The 16721-nt window shown below is 44.8% G+C and overlaps 1 protein-coding gene across 8 annotated transcripts in view; it reads right to left on the bottom strand.

Annotated features, from left to right (window-relative positions):
• Window positions 1–2976: 2976 nt before the first annotated feature.
• Window positions 2977–16721, bottom strand: part of PAM (peptidylglycine alpha-amidating monooxygenase) — a 153601-nt gene continuing 139856 nt past the window's right edge. For 4 of the 8 annotated variants that reach the window (XM_004586180.3, XM_004586183.3, XM_058656395.1 and 1 more), the window contains 5 exons: window positions 15235–15334; window positions 12980–13033; window positions 7329–7532; window positions 4469–4522; window positions 2977–3819 (listed from right to left, as the gene is read on the bottom strand). In XM_004586180.3, coding sequence (XP_004586237.2) covers window positions 3641–3819; window positions 4469–4522; window positions 7329–7532; window positions 12980–13033; window positions 15235–15334 — 591 coding nt within the window. In that variant the 3' untranslated portion in view covers window positions 2977–3640. The remainder of the gene's footprint in view (window positions 3820–4468; window positions 4523–7328; window positions 7533–12979; window positions 13034–15234; window positions 15335–16721) is intronic. The other 4 variants (XM_004586181.3, XM_036497599.2, XM_012927316.3 and 1 more) reach the window with 2 other exon arrangements.

Raw genomic sequence — 16721 nt, 5'->3', positions numbered from 1 at the left:
AACATAGAGCTTGGGGAGGCAGCTTTGTGGAAGAGCAAAGCTGATGACATGTTAGAGCCTGTCCCACAGCTGCGCTTGCTAGCCACCTCCCTGCAAATGGCCTGGGAAAGCGCCAGAGGACGGCGTAGATTCCAGGCCCGTCCTGCTTCCATAGGAGACCTGGAAGATGCTTAGTACTCCTGGCTTTGGCCTGAGTCCACTGTGGCCACTGCGGTCTAGGACATTAAGCAGCGGATGGAATACCTGTCTCTCCCTCTTCATTTGAAAGTAAATAAAAATTTTAAAACAACTATACAACTACATAGAACTTGGAATTTCAGATCTTTTGACCCTAATCCAGTATATGTGGGTTTTTTATATATACATATATCATATATATATATGGATGTTTTTTGTTGAACTTGAAATTACTTAAGGCTGGGCCATAATATTGAGTAACCACATCTCCTTTTCTAAAGGAGTGCAAATAACGGACATAGTGTTGTGGTTCCACCTACACGCATTCTTAATTATCTCTTCCAATTATAGAGAACTCACCAAATAAACATAGCAAAGAATCACAAGTGCATGTTTTTCTTATGAGCTCTCCTGCTGTGAAGGTAAAATTTCTAGGCAAAGAAGTAGGAGGCTGGTCCTACAACCTACCCTTCTGTGTCTCAAGGCAGCATTTTTTGTTAAGGTATGAAGCATTGTATGGTGTAACAGAAAATAAATACTAATCTGGAGTGACTGGTTTCTTCAAAAAGGGAGTTTGTGTGAGAAAATGCATTTTTGTCTAGAAATGAAAGGCTTGTGTTGGTCATACTTGTTTCCATGTCTGTCTCCCTCTCATGAATGTGTATTTGCACATGGACATGTTGTTATAAGGTTTTCTACTGGCACTCTCTTCCTCTGATGGTGTACAGGACACGTTTAATTTTGGGACAGAGAAAATACATATGCTTTTAAAAAATGATTTATTTATTTATTTGAAAGGCAGAGTTGGGGTGGCAGGGGAGAGAGAGCTTTCATTTGCTGGTTATTCCCCAAATGCCTGCAACAGTCAGATGGGCTGGTCTGAGGCCTGGAGCCAAGAGCATCTTCCAGGCCTTCCATACAGGTACAGGCACTCAAGGCCTTGGGCCTTCCTCGGCTGCTTTCCCAAGCACATTGGCAGGGAGCTGAATTGAAAGTAAAACAACTGGGAATGGAACCCATACCCATATGAGATGCCAGCTCTGCAGGTGGAGGCTTAACTTTTTAAGCTAGCCCCAATACATATTCTTGTTTTGGATCTGCAATTTTATGATTTATATTGATATATTTTATTTGAAAGGTTGAATGACAGAGGGAGAGACAAAAACAGAATTTCCGACCCTCAGTTCACTTGCCAAATGGCTGTAATGATATGGCTTGGCCAGGTCAAAACCAGGAGCCACGTACTCAGCCAGGCCTCTTCCCATGATCCAAGCATGTAGGCCATCTTCAGTTATTTTCCTGGGCACTAGACTGGAAATGGGGCAGCCATGGCTTGAACTGGCATTAAGAGTCCAGATTCTGGTGTCGTAGAAAGTGGCTTAAACCACTTGTGCCACAATACCAGCTTTGTGATTAGCATTTTTGTGCTTTGGTGTTTTAATTTTCTTACTGTAAGAGGGAGTTGTCACGTTGACATGCCTTTTGACATGATTAGAAAACAAGATTAAAAGTCTAGTTAGCATGGAGCCCTTCTGGAGACATCACTTGACCTTGATATTTGCTTAGAGGCTGTTTTTCGGATGCCCCGGGTGGATTTCCACGCATCTAAGTTCCTTTCCCTGATGGATGAGGGACTGAAACGAGAAGCTGCACATAAACTCACCTCACCTTGTCCTGAAGGCTCAGCCACTCTCTGTAGGGCTGCTTCTTGAACGTGTGGATCTCTGGGCCCTGCCCCAGGCAGTGGATAGGAAACCCTGGCAATGAGACCAACGCGGTCCTCTTAGAAGAAGTACTCCCAGTTGACCGCTATTGACACTGAAGTTGCAGAAGTACTGTGCGGGCTTTATCAACCTGGATCTTTATGTCACGGGAGCTACTTGCAGGTGAGTCTGCGAATGAAGCCCTGACGCAGTCTATGGTTTCTATTGCCATTTTCTTAGATATCTGATTTATAGAACATCTGTATAAAAAAGTTAAAGACATATGAGGATTTTGAAAATGAAGACTGCCAATTTAATAAGGAAGAAAGCTTAGAACAAAATATTTGATGCATATGATACTTTGGGGCCAACTGGACGCCATTACTACCTCAAATGATATTCTCTGGACAATTTAAAATAGCAACAAACAAAAAAGAAAGCTGCTTTTCACTTTTAAATCAGGCAACTGTGCTCACTCCTTAATGATCCAGAGAACACATTGAACAATTCAAGCAAAAGGATGTTGTTCTTTGCAATCGTAGCAGAACATGTCAGATCCTGTCTTCCATCTCCACGAAGAGAGCCATTTAGGTGTAAAAAACTGGCAAGCTAGGCTAGTCATTCTCAAATGCCTGATTTGAAATTTTAAAATGAATCAAGTTCTTACTAAGCTGCACTGATGAGCTATAAAAGGTTTTAAAGGCAATGTGCAGTTACTGGAAGAGAAGAACATTCTATGGACACTTGGGAATTCAGAAGTCATGCTTCAAAAGGAGAACCACTGATAGTCATCTATGCAAATGGACTCATTTGCATAGGAGATCTGACAAGGAGGCTTCCTCTTCGCTGTGAACGCTGAGCCTCTTTGACGCAAGTCTGGCACCCTCTGACGGACACCCTGCAGGCAAAACCCCTCTGAATTTTCTACTGCACATACATTGTCCAGTTGATTATTTTAATTCATGTTGGCTATGTAATAAAATATCTTCTAGTCAAAGACACTGAGCAGTTTCACTATAGCTGAGACTTGTGTATTATTATTTCTATTTTACAACACCCTGCTGATACGCACAAACGACAGAATACACTCTGACAGTTAATGCTCTGAAAACACTTTATTACACAAATTACATTCAGATTCTGAAAATAGTGTTCTAACAAGTGTAACCATCTAAAAATAAGACATCCCCAAACACACCAATTGAAGAAGAAATTAAAAAAAAAGGATTTAAATAGAGACTTTTTTTTCCTTTCTCTCATTGCAATATATGTTAGTGATTTTAAAAAAATAGAAGGAGATTTAGCAGCTTTGTCGTGGTGTAGCACAAAGTTTCTCTTTACTGCCACGGGCTGAGGATGCTGAAGGGGAAAGGCACCAAGGAAGACATTGGCGATGGGTGGACGGGGCACAGACTGCGCTCAAGCAGAGTGGGGCTATTTACACACACACACACACACACACACACACACACGGCTCCCAGATGGGAAGGAGCAGAGGCAGTGGGCAGCCTGGGAGCAGCCCGGCCGCTTCTCTATCTACATTCATACCAAGACATTGGCACTGTGATGAGCCGTCAGCAAACTCCTCCATTAGAAACAGAAGCCAACTTAACTGAAATGCAGGCAAGAATATGTGTATGGGCCCACGTGGACGAGCACAGCTTACAATTAAATCCACAAGCTTTCCACGTGCTAAAAGGGACAGGCATCGATCGGGGACAGGCGGTACTTCTCATGCCACCCCTCTGGCTGCCTGCTTTTCAGGAGGAAGAGGCCGCGGCGGGTACTGGTGCTGAGTACTCCTCTTCTGATTCGCTCCCCTCATCCTCGTCTTTCTCTTGGTCACTCCCCTCGGTGCTGAGGCGGTCAAACCCTTTTCGACTGTAGCCCTTGCGGCTGGCAAAGAAATTTCCGAGGTTTAAGCCTCCAGTTCCCTTGCCTTGGGGAGAGCAAAGGATAAGACAATTGAGGCGGAATTCACACAATCGCACCATCCCACTGTCAGTTCTCAAACGACAGACAGTGTCAGGGTTAGGGCTGGAACAGGTCGATATGGAAAATAGAACAGAGAGAGATTTTTCCTTGTGGGGCCAGACAGCTGCCATACCCCAGACCCGTCTATGAGAGCAGCAAAAATGGAGCTCCCCAGGGAGAACACGCATGCCCCCAGCCAGCATGCCCACCTTCACCTGCGTGCCTCCCCTCCCCAGGGAATGGCACGCAATTCCAGCGCAGCTGCTCGGCTCAGTGACATCTGAAAAGGTCGTCCTGTGACAAGCACTGACATGCCAACAGGAGTGACAGAAAATGTACGCAAGACAAATGAAGCCAAATAAAAGGCCAGGGGAAGCGAATTGCATAACAGAATGACAGGGTGGAAAAAAAGACAAGTGGGGGGGATGCTGGCAGCGCCAGGCACTTGGGTTTGGTTTACGGTTTGCATCCTGCATACATGCTAGGGATGCCATGCCGCACACCAGCTGTTCAATTTTCTGGCATCAAACATGAAATACCCTCCCTGCTCTTTGAAAGACAGGAGCCTGCTGACTTTGAACTGAAAGTGAGGATTTGAAAGGCCACAGGCTTACCTCGAAGTCTTCCCAGTACTCTGCCGGAACTTGTCTCGAGTTTGTGCTCAGAATCTGAAAAAAAAAAAAAAAAAAAACATAAAAAGGGCATATTTAAAAAATTTCCACCAATGTCAATGCAAAGCCAGGAGGTTATTAACGATGAATAAGACCTGGCTCTTGTCTGTATGCAATTCTAAGAAAAGAAAAAGACAATATATTATTGAGGCATGATGTAAGTACCCCAGGATGTATATAGGCCCATCAAGATTTATGTATGGATTCGATTCCTGCCTGTGTCCTTTGCAGGCTGTGCAATCTTGATAAATCACTGCTTTGAGCCTCAGATTGGGATGCAGCGACAATAATTTCACCCAAAGTGCATGGCTTAGGTGGCTGTTGGCATGTGATGTGCTTAAACACAGCAGGGAGATGCTCCAAAGACATTAGTCGTTTGTATTAGGGTAGAATTAGGTGATCGATGACTTGTAAAATACTGGAAGCACTGGTTAGTATAGTTCATGAGTATCTGTTGTGGACATCACTTGTTAGGAATGGTGCATGCCCTGCTCTGGAACCCTGGATCCGTGTACCTCACTTCCTCTTTGTGGAAGACTCTCCCAAAGGCAAAGGCCATGCAACCCTGAGCATTGCTAAGAACGCAAGGAGACGCAAGCGCTCCCGGCGAGGGGTCGGAGAGGCGGCGGCTGGCATCTCCGCAAAGGACATGTATTTGTTTTATGCGGAAGTAAACTCCCCAATGAGCTGATCTCCCTGCGCTTTCCCACCTTGCTTCCACCGCGCTCTAAATGACCAGACTCAGGGAAAGCAGAGCTCAGGAGTCTGCTATTAACACAGCCTTGGAGACAGGAGCAGGGACAGTGTCATCCAGAGGGCCGACAGGCAGGTGACAGGGAAGGGAGGGGTGAAGGAGATACAGAAACAGGCAAGGGGAGAGGAATGGCAGGACTGTGAGGTCACCTCCACGGGCGCGGGACAGCCCGTGCTCGGTTTGGAATCCCCTGAGCTCGGCCTGGCGTCTCCCGTGGAGCTGACACACAACACGGATGCCTAAAATAGGGCTTTTTCATTTAGTCTTGGAGAGTTTCTTAAATGTTAGAATAGATTGGATAAGCTCTATCAAGAACAAATGTTGAAAAAGGTGACAGGCTGATCTGCTCTTAAAATTGAATGTATTCGACGAAGACAAAACATGCCGTTAAAAAAAATCAGACACGGTCAACCCACGGTGCTTTCCTAGGCCTCGTTTTTCATAACACGTTCCTTTCTACACTTGGATTTTGCTGCCAGGTCCCACGCACTCAACAGTGGACACCTCCCTGGCATCCCCGCTCTTCTAGAGTAGGGTGCTTATTGTGGGCTCTGCTCCTGCCCGACACCCTGATTCTCCCTGTGCCAACGCTTAGACACCTTCTGCTCTTTGTGCCAGCTGAAATGTAAGCATCTATTTACTTATTCCTTCAACAGCTGCTTACGGAACCTCTCTGGCCAGGAACTGTCATTTGTCCTGAAGGCATATAAGGGGACAAACTCCTCAGAATCCTTATGTTTGTGAAGCATCCATGAGGATACTTCAAAAAAGCTTGCAGGAAACAAACAAAAATGTTGATTTTGGTGCCAACAGTTGTGAACCCAGTACCCAGTGTTTCCACAGTATGCACTTTCCACGAGCTTTCCTGCAGAGTCCCCTCCAGCATCCTAACCTCCGGCGAAGGGGCTCGGGGTGGTTCTTTTGGAAGAGTCAGCTGTATTTTTGTAGAGATTAACTGATTGCAGGTGAAATGCCAACGACAACTCAAGACCCTCTTATATTTATTAAGTGGATTCTGTTTTCTGTTCCCCAATTTTTTTTTTCCCCTCGCAGGGCTTTGCCAAAGTCGCTGAATCCCTGACTCGGTCTCCTTTACCAGCAATAGAACCAAACGCTGCCTCCCACCCAGGTCAGGAGGTTCATTACCAGACATGGCTGCAGCCTCCTGCCTTAGCCTCTGGGGATCGGCCAGGGCCCTAACTGATGCTGAGTGGGGGAGGTCAGGGGCCGGGTCAGCTGTTCATTCTTTAGGATGTTTTAAAAGAAACTCTGTGTTGTCCTTTGGCCTAGTTCAGTCAGGGAAGGCTGCCAGCCTACCTTGTGACTACTCAAAACTGCTAAATGGTTTTATTTTATAGAACGAGTGGATTTCCTTGGAAAGCTGATGCTTACAACCAGCATCTTTTATGACTTCTTATGCCTTTTATTTCCTCATTACCAGTGATTACTCATCGCAGTCCCTGGTGATGTTAAGTATTCACTGGGTGCCAGGTACCAAGACAGATGCCTGCTGCATAAGGTGCCACTTAACCTTTGCCCAACACTGTAGGTTATTCCCACGTTAGTGATGACGACACTGTGGTTTAGAGAGATTAAGTAACTTGCCCGAGGTCATGCAGCTAGGAACTGGAGCGTCAGTGTGATGGGGGAATATGAAGTGAGCCAGCCAGGTGCTTTGCGGAATGGACCTGCTCCTAACAGCGGGAAGCCTCTCCTGGCTTAGCCTGAAGCCGATCCATCTCCACCGTGTCAGATGGAGACGGGACTTGGCTGAAGCCCATTGCTAAAAGGCTTCGATTTTAATTCAGCTGTTTACATCTCAGAGGCTCCAGATATTATACTTTCAACTATGATACTAATTACAATGTTTGGAACACAGACACTAACATCAAAAAGGGTAGAAAGCATTAAAAAAAAAAAAGCCACAGACACAAAAACAAAAAGACATTGAAAAAAAAAAAAAACCATCACAGCCCAAATCTGGAGGGTAATTAAGCCAAGCACGTTCTCAACGGCAGGTTCTGAATTCAAGGGGCTCATTTTACTTGCCTCCAAACACCCTTGTTTTTTTCCATCGAATAAACATGGCAATGGCCAGCAGGACAAGCACCGGGATAACCAGGAGGGTGGTCAGGAGGACAACGGGCACTCCGGAGCCCGGCTCCTGGAGCAGTTTCTGCTTCTCTCGCATCTTCTGCAACTCCGAGGCACTGGCTTTGTCCTCCATTTTGCTTTCAACAACTGCCTCAGCTTCTTCAGGGGAGAGAAGAGGTCACAATATTCAGCCCACTCAGAGACTCCCACTCCCTCGCACCCACCCCTTCCCGGCCCCACCATCAACTGGTCACACGAAGAACTCGTTGAGTCCCACGCACGTAGTATTCAGGCTTCCCTATCTGACCCACCTCTGCCAAGCTGGTGGCAGGGAGGGTGATCAGCCATTACCGCTGAATGGGTTTTATTTTCAAATCTGTTTTTGTTTGTTTGTTTGACTTTTCTCTTTAGCTAGAGGTCCACACAGATGCATTCTTCCCTTAGATCATTCCAGATCTAAAATCACAGGTAGTGTTGTATAGGAAAAGAACTGGTGTGCACACAGAAGTTAGCAAGACTGCAGCCAAGCCCCACTTTTCCTCTCGGGCAGCTGTATAACTTTGGGCAAGTTACTTAAAGGATCTGGACCTTAGTAACTGCATCTGTAAAACTGTGCTGGGAACACTTCCTTCCCACAACTGCTGGACACAAATGTCCAAGAATGCTTTGTCAATATTTGCTTCCGTGTACTGCTAGGTAACGCATCTCTTTCCTGTTGACTGGATTTTTGGTTATTTGCATGTAGAGCTGCGCACAGCCATTTTAGGGTTACAAGTCATAAGGTCAAAAAAGGAAACTACGTCCTTTTCAAGATTTTCTTTTAAACATAATTCTGAGCAAAACCTATGCGCACGCAGATTCAGTGTAGAGATTCTTGTGGCTGACGAAGGTAACTCGTACAAACATTCTGTGATAGGGCTGAGCCCGGATGGGCGTCGGACCTAAAGCACTGCTCGGGAAATTCATGCAACCGAACCAGATAGGTTGGGGCAGGGGTTTCACTGACTCCTGATCAAAAAATGCATGACATTCTTGCCTCTGGGAAGCACAGACGCGGATCTGCACAGCCACGGTGTATGAAGGCCAACAGAGAATTTGCCCAGCTGGAGGACACAGCCACATTCGCCAAAGCACTCCCAAGGTTTCCGAAGTTTGAGTTTTTGATGAGCCCTGCTGTCCTACACGACAGGCTACGTATATGTCTTGATGGAGCTTTTGACAAAATGGCAGCACCAGGTGGCTTGGCACGGTCATTGGAGTCTCCTAATCTCTCCTATGTACAGATTCAGTGTAACGGCTTGCCAGACACTCCTCCAAGGACATGTTTCCTAAATTTAGACTCTGTAAATACAACTGAAGGCATGAACAAGAGGCAGACTCCGGTTTTCTGCTTCAAGCTTCCCTTGCAGTTGTGACTAGTATGTGAAGCCCTTGCCCGGCACCAGGCACTGTTGTGCGTTCAGCATCCCATCAGGCCCACGGGTGGCCTGTGATCGCGACTCCTAGGAGCACCGGGGAGCAGGTGGCTTCACTTCCTTCCTTCAGCTATGGCTAAGGGGGTCTCATACTTTCTTCTCCTGGGTTCTGCTCAAGTGGCTCTTGAAACTTGAATGACAGGGAAGGAAAGGCACTGGTCTCTAGAGTAAATGTCTGGAATTCAGCCTTTCCAAGTGTCAGGCGCCAACGGGAGTTACCAGTAGACTTCTATGCTTCCAGAGCACTGTTTGATCTTTAAGAAGGAATGTAACAATAGATGATCAGGTCAGGAAACAGAGGTCAAGGGTGTAGCATGGTATTCAAGAGCTTGTTCTCTTTGGAAGACAGGTCGATTTGTTTGAAGTGTGGGTACGTCAAGAGCAATCCCCAGCTTTCCCTATTTGTTATTTATGGTCTTATCTGCACCTAATGTAATAGCTGTACCAGCTCCTTTCTAAAGCCTTGTTTCTTTGACCATGCAGATTCAGGATTGGGCTCCATGTTGGAAAGAAGAATGGATGGTGTGGATAACTTGATCAAAAAGAATCAGTTCGGCATTCACAACATGATGACAATGAGGCAATGGTCTTTCTAAGGTACAACATGACACTTTAAAAGTTCTTGATTTTTATCATATTGAGAAGAGAAGATATATCGCACTATACAACTTTACTCCAGTATCAAAGATGGACTCCCAATAAACCTGTTAAATCTATCTTGACAATAGGATGCTGAACTTTCGGCCATTGTCTATACCTACAATGTCAGGATATACTGAAATGGAAAAATGGTGGACTTTTTGCTGTTGTTTTAATTTATTTATTTTATGATTCTGTTCCATAGGCTCAGGGATTTCCCTTCCCTCCCCCAGATCCTCTTCCCTACTGATTCCCCCTATATTATAACAATACCATAGTCCTTCAAAAACAGTTATAACTCCATTAGGGGAACCTATGGAACTGTACCATAAAAAATGAAGAAAAAGTACTTGCTTTGTATACCACTTCTTAAAGTGGAATTGCCTAAATATATCTGAACATTCCAACTTTGGTAAGATATTTAATATATAAAGGGTGCTGTATAATCTAAGAAAGGAGGTTAAGCATAAATCTCCCAATACATTATAAAAAGCAATCATGTGGCTCTTCTCAGGAGTAAGAAACCTAGGACAAGATGCATTATTAAGAGTCTGAAAATGAACCTCAGAGCACAAATAATCTAAATGTTGACATTTTAACTCTTCATCCTAAATTCTTTTATTAATAAATACCAGTAACTTGAAGCATCCCTGCTGGCTGAGGAGTGAAGTAGCTGTGCTGTGGGGCTGCATGGTGGAAGGCAGGGGGATCGGAAACATGGCACTGTTCCATATCATATACAGTGCTAGAGCTGTCTAACTAGAATAAAACATGACCACATACCTGAAAAGAGCAAAGACTCTTGCAGCATTTATAAAGGAATTTTCAAAAAAGCATGATTTTGAAAAAGTTATTATAAATGTATTTTTTTCTTTTATTAAAACAGTTTATTAAGAAAGGATGCTCTGGTTGGGCATTGTGGTACAGCAGCGCTCCACACTCAAGTCCCTGCTCGAGCCTTCCACCTAGCTTCCCATGAATGTGCCACGGAGGCAGCAGACAATGGCTTAGGTACATGGGAGAGCCTGGTGAATTGCCAGGCTTCTAGCTTCTGCCTGATCCGGTGGCAGCTATGCAAGCATCTGTGAAGTGAACAAGTAGATGGATGTCCTTGCTCTGTTATTTGTATAAGCAATAAAAAAAAAAAAAGAGTAGGAGGCAGGCCCAGCTCTGGTCATTGCAGCCATTTGGTGAGAGAGCCAGAGGAGGTAAGATCTTGCAATCTCTCACTCTCTATCTGTAACTCTGCCTGACCAATAAAAATAAACATTAAAAAAAAGTGAAAGTTCTATGAGTGCAATGAGTAGAACACCTTCCTATGACTTCAGTTCTTTGTAACAACTAAACCTGGCCTGGAATGGTGAGATATGTCAATAACATTCACTGCTTAAACTGCCGGGCTGTGCCACAAAACCAAGAAGTTTTCCAACCCAATGGGTTCCACAGCGGTCACTAAGGAGAGAGAAATGACTTACAAGAGGGCATTATTATTCCTGCACTGACCAGCCAAGAGGTCGGGTGGTTCTCAACAAATCAACCAATGCAAGTGGGATATTTTTAAATACCCAAAAACGGATCCAGAAATAGTTTGATATCACTTAGAAATGTGAGAGGTTTCCAAAGTTTGGAAGCATTTATAGTGAGTGACTGGGGCATCACCCTCTCCTTTTCGGAACAGAAGTAGTGGTTCAGAATTCAGGCCCTGGCATCCAAAGACCTTGGGTTTATTTCATTTATAATGAAAGAGATTTATTGATTTGAAATGCAGAATTGGAAAGAGAGAAAAGAGGAAGAAGATCATCCATCCAGTGGCAAGGGCTGGGTCAGGACTCTAACTCCACTCAGGCTGCTGACATGGGTGGCAAGTCTCCAAGCACGTCTCCCAAGGCTGTTCCAGGCACATTCGCAGGAAGCTGGATCAGAAGTGGAGTCGCCAGCATTTAAACCAGCACTTGGTGGCAGCATAATCCATTGTGCCACACAGCACTGTCACTAATACTTACTATGATCTTGGCAGCAATTCTGTGGCCTATTTCCTACTATGTAAAATGGGGACAGCAGCAACAATTATATGGCTATTGAAGGCCAGCTATTACTCACGATATCTTTACTGGTATACAAACAGGACTTATCAACAGCCTTACATTAGCAATCCTAGAAACCCAGGGCATCAGTACACGAGCAGATGTGAATGCTAGCCGTTAGTGTCACCTGTGTGAAACATGCACAATTGCCAAACAATTGGTATTTGCTTATTTTATAATATTATGGCTATATTTTCTTACCTGCCTAGAGATGATTCTTAAACTCTATCCCTCTTGGTTCTTGCTTCTTTTCATCTTCTTTTTAAAAATTTGTTTTCATGAGAAAGGAAAAGAAGTAAGCCTAGGGTCCTGTCTGAATATCTAGGTGAACTACTTGTAGAGCAAATAATCACCAAAGTGCTTTGTGACTGGAACATCAGGTGCACCTCACCAGAAACCCGGGGTGGTTTGTGACATGCACCTTCCAGAAGCGCACAGAAAATGAAATCAAAAGACTTTTTTTAGGGTGCCCCCAATTTTTGAAATCCACTGATAAAGTCCCATGTGTGTGCTTTAAAAAAAAACAATTTACATCAACATAAACTTATTTCTTAATTCCATTTTCCATAACTTTTTGAATCATTTAAAAATAATCGACACACGAAAACTTTGTCAACAGCAGAAAATGTACCTTGTTTCAGCAAGCAAGATAATTATAATATTATAATTATAATTATAATTTGATAAGGAGTTCCAAATAAACCCAGGGGTAGTTTGCAGTAGCTAAATATCATTTCCCCATTGCTAATGTTATATTCCATTGATATATTTATTTGTATTTGTGTATACAGGTGTGAATCAATTGATCTTTGTCTCTCTCTCTCTCTCTCTCTCTCTCTCGCTCTTGCTCTCGCTCTCTCTCCTTCCCTCACTTTCTCCTTTCTTCCAGGATACTACTGTCTTCTGGTCTGGCAGTTTCATTTCCCTTACATCTGTAGTATCTTATACATACAAGGCCCTTAGGAAGTCATGGTGCTGAATGGAACTGAAATGTGAACTTAAGGCAGAGCCACTTTTTCCACATCTGAATAATATTACCTTACCAAAGCTATTCACATTCCTTTATATTAGGATTTGTTCATGAGAAGTCTTTTCCAGTTCACTAGATGGTATTCTCCCTGTTCCTGTGAAGTGACTGACCTTCCCCCTCTGGCTCGCAGGTTGTGGATTCCCTCTATCCCCAGTCACTTCCTGCCACTAGACATCAGCGATCTGAGCCCATCACGGCCACACTGCTCAGAGCACGGAGGCAATGGGACATTCAGTTTCTGTACAGAGCAGGCAACACAGATGGTTTACCAGACGCTATATTTTTACCCCAATTTTTTTTTTAAGTTTCAGTCAAGAGTCACCAAAACAAGAACACAAACGGCCTTTGGTTCCTGGTCCCAAGAGCCACGTGACTAACCTTTGACATCCTGGGCCTCGATGCCAGCCTTTTTAACCGATCGATGCTCCATTTCTGTAACATCAGAGAGAGAAATCAGAATCTTCCAGAACAATGTTAAAATTTCAACATGCACGTTACTCAGTAGAAAACATCTCCTTCACTCACTAAATTCATTATTTTACTAAAAAAAAGGATGAATATAAATCACTGGATGCTAGCTAGGTTCATGAATCCCCAATAACACCTTGAGTGGAAAACTAAAATGGTGAACATACTCCACATAAGCTTTGCTTTTTATGGAGCTCATACTATCGTGCTATTTCTGAAATAAGCACCGAAGTTCTGTCTTAGGGTGATGGTGAGCTCGGCTACATGGGAGTCTTCCAGTTGACACAGGTGGATTTGACTGGTTAGACACCACTATTCAAACACAGGTCACCCTGGGTTAGTCCCTGATGGCAGTGCTACTGGTCCAGAAGTGCTGTCTTCCACACTACCACACCTGGGACCCAAAAGAGGGCTCTTCAGTGCTGAACACTATCACAGGGGATGTCTCAAAAACGCTCCACAAGACTTGCCAAGGTCACCTGTCACTTTGGCAGGTCTTGAGAGTGCTTTGAAAAATCTCTCCATGCCACCCAGAGCCACTCATCCCGTGTGCCCACCACCAGGGTGGTCACAGTGGTCTTCCACTGGAATCTCCCTGAGTTCAGCAATCATACATATTGACACAAGACAGTGGCTAGAGGTTTCAGGTCTTCGCCTTCTTGAAACATACTTGGGCACTCCTGGGAAGGGGGTGGTGGTGGTGGGGTACTGAAAATCCCGAGTTCAGTCAAGCAACTGGAATGAGCTATCCACTTGTTCACCTGTCTGGGACAGAGCTCACCCTTCCTGCATCCTCTCTGGGAATGTGAGTGCTGAGACAGCCACCCTTGCACGGGCACTGTGGTGCTACTATGGTGCTACTGCTGCTGCTGTGGAATATTCTATAGGCATCTGGGTACACACAATCCCACCAGCCATGGAACTCAGTGCATGCATTTAAAGGACAGTTCTGAAGACAGCAGCCGCCCAAGTGATAGCTGATGAAAGTTCTGCACTCCTGATTCAACTTGCCTTTGTTCAAATTTCTTTCCTTTCCTTGTTATACTCAATGTTTCTTTTCCTCCTCAGAATTTAAATGCCCTTACTAGTTCTCTAATACTGCCTGTTACAGTTCCTGATGTTTCACTGTTATCATTTTCAGCTCTCCCAATTTTAAAAGCATCTCTGGACATCACAGTTGCAAGCTCAGAAGGCACTCAGTAGACTTCAATTAGAAAACATTTTTTCTTTACCTGATATCAGGATGTAGGTTATATACACTTTAAGAATTATAAGTATGTGGCTGGAATTGTGCTGTGGATTAAACTGATGATTGTGACACCAGCATCCCATGTTCATGGACAGGTTGTAGCCCAGCTTCTCGACTTTCCAACTAATTCCTAGCTAAAGTTCTTGGGAAAACTGCAGGATGAACTCAGCCTGTTACATGGGAGACTTGGATTTCCTGGCTTTGCCTGGCCTGGCCCTAACCATTGTGACCATCTGGGAAGTGAATGAGCAGACAGAAGATGTCTCTCTATCCCTTTCTCCCCATTATTTTACCTTTCAAATAAATCTTTTCATTTTTCTTCTTCTTTTTTTAAGCATTACATTTACAAATTGCAATTAGAAAATTCCAAAACTAGCTAGCTGAGTTCTGAGAAAGCAAATTTCTCCACAGACAAATTTCTGGGTTGCGTGAAAATGTAGTCATTCAATATTTGGGGAAAGCTGAAGCCTTGTGGGGAATGCAAAGTGCTTCCTGTATAGCATGATGTGGGTCTCACCCAGATCCTGCCTGCCACCCCTGGAAGCACAGTGGACACTGAGAAACGCACAGCCACGCAGGGGAGTGAGACCCCTCCTCGCCAGAGCGGTCTCCTGCTGGAACAAAACTACAGCTAACACTGGCTTTTCATGCAGCAGACATTGCGCCAGACACCAGGCATTTCCTGTGGAACATCTGTGGAAAGCAGGGATGGCTACCTAAAAGATCTTTCCACTTCTTCAAAATGAGTTGCATCCCTGAAAGCGACACCAGATACATCTTTTAGTAAATGCCCAACACCTCAATGCCCTATTTCCTCATCAATCCAAAGAGAAGGCCATGCAAATGTCCTGGCTTCTCATGCGTTTAAGCAATAAACAAGAGGGCAGATGTGGACAATGAGACGTAAAATCCGTACTTTCGGTCAAGGCGAACTTCCACACTGTTTTGGTTTGCGCGTCCCCAACATACACAGTCCCATCTTCAGAAGCAACGATATCATGAGGCATGTCAAAGTGCTGTAAGGAACGGAGATACATGTTAGAGCAGGGGGCCTCCCTGCACCTCCCCAACATCTCCTGTCGAAACACCCTGTGCTTTAGGGCTGACATTCCCTCATTCATTCACTCTTCAGTACCGGGCCTGCCAAAGCATAATTCTAAGCGTTGGGGCCCTCTTCACTGACTTTCTGGTATATAAGAAGCAAACATATCCAAGGCGATTTTTTTTAACAGTGTGGTTTACTCAGTGCCATGTTATTTCTATTTATTCATGCCTTCCTAGTTCTTCTACCTTTTACTCAGTAACAATGTGCCTGTTTCAATCTGTTCATGTCAAAAAGAAAGAGCATTAATTTTTGCTATTCTCACCAAGTGATCACATGCCACCCTTTTGCTTGTGCGGCGCTGATAAGAGGAAACATTTCAAAGATTTGGAGGGCTTAGATTATTTCTGGTCTACACTAGGAGACAGGCAGCAAAGTGGCTTTTAAACCCTGGCAGTCTGCTGTCTGCATCATGTTGAGCCAGCAAAGAAAAGGACACTGGGTGCTGCCTCCAAGCACTTGCTTGGCTCCCCAACCAGTCCTAGATGCCTGTGTTCTCAAGCCTTTCTTCCTGTTGGATCACTGTAATTGGAGTCAGGAGGGCCAGGGATGGACAAGATCTGCGGTGGAGAGCTGCTTCATGTGACCTCCCAGGGGTCAGCGGGCTGATTCCTGGCAGAGTGGCTCTGGATATTATGCCTCTGACATTTCCATCTGTCTCTGGAAGCATCCAGAGGTTTCCTGGGCTTGCCAGTTGGCAGGAAGTGGAGAATTTCTTACACCACTGAGGCCAGGAGGGCCTGTCCAAATACATACTTCTCAAAATAGGACTGGTGGGTAGGACGGCATCATTGCCCAGCCTACATCTGCCTGCCAGCGTGTGCTGTGACCCAAGGGCATGGAGGAGGCGCTCCATTGCTTCTGGCTCACTTTGGGAGGGCTTTGAGAACCAAACCTGCTTTGGGAGGTGCTGCTGGGCCTCAGAAACCCATAATAGTTTGTTCCGCTGAAAAGAAAAAAAGATAGCTGTGCCAGGCAGGCTTCCTCCTTATGACAATTCCAATGGGCTGGGCCACATACGCAGAGGACAGAGAGCCAGCCATTGCAGGGCGCCATGTGGAAAGCCCACCGACCTGTTGGGTCCGTTCATCTTTATTCTGGCTTCCGGGCATGGTTGGGAACAGACTTGCACTAGAGAGGCAAGTGTACCTGCTTTACACCAAAAGACATTCTTAGAAACTGCTTTGTGAAATACATGGCTGTGAAGTCTTTCCGTTTTAGGATAAGAGAAAGAATTTAATGGTGAGGGAATAGAAGTCAGAATGGAAATGTGTGAACCATTCATTGGCTAGGGGCTATGC

Source organism: Ochotona princeps, chromosome 28, assembly GCF_030435755.1.
Source record: "Ochotona princeps isolate mOchPri1 chromosome 28, mOchPri1.hap1, whole genome shotgun sequence".
NCBI lineage: Eukaryota > Metazoa > Chordata > Mammalia > Lagomorpha > Ochotonidae > Ochotona > Ochotona princeps.
The sequence above is the reverse complement of the archived record's forward strand: the minus strand, read 5'-3'. Positions and strand labels throughout refer to the sequence as shown.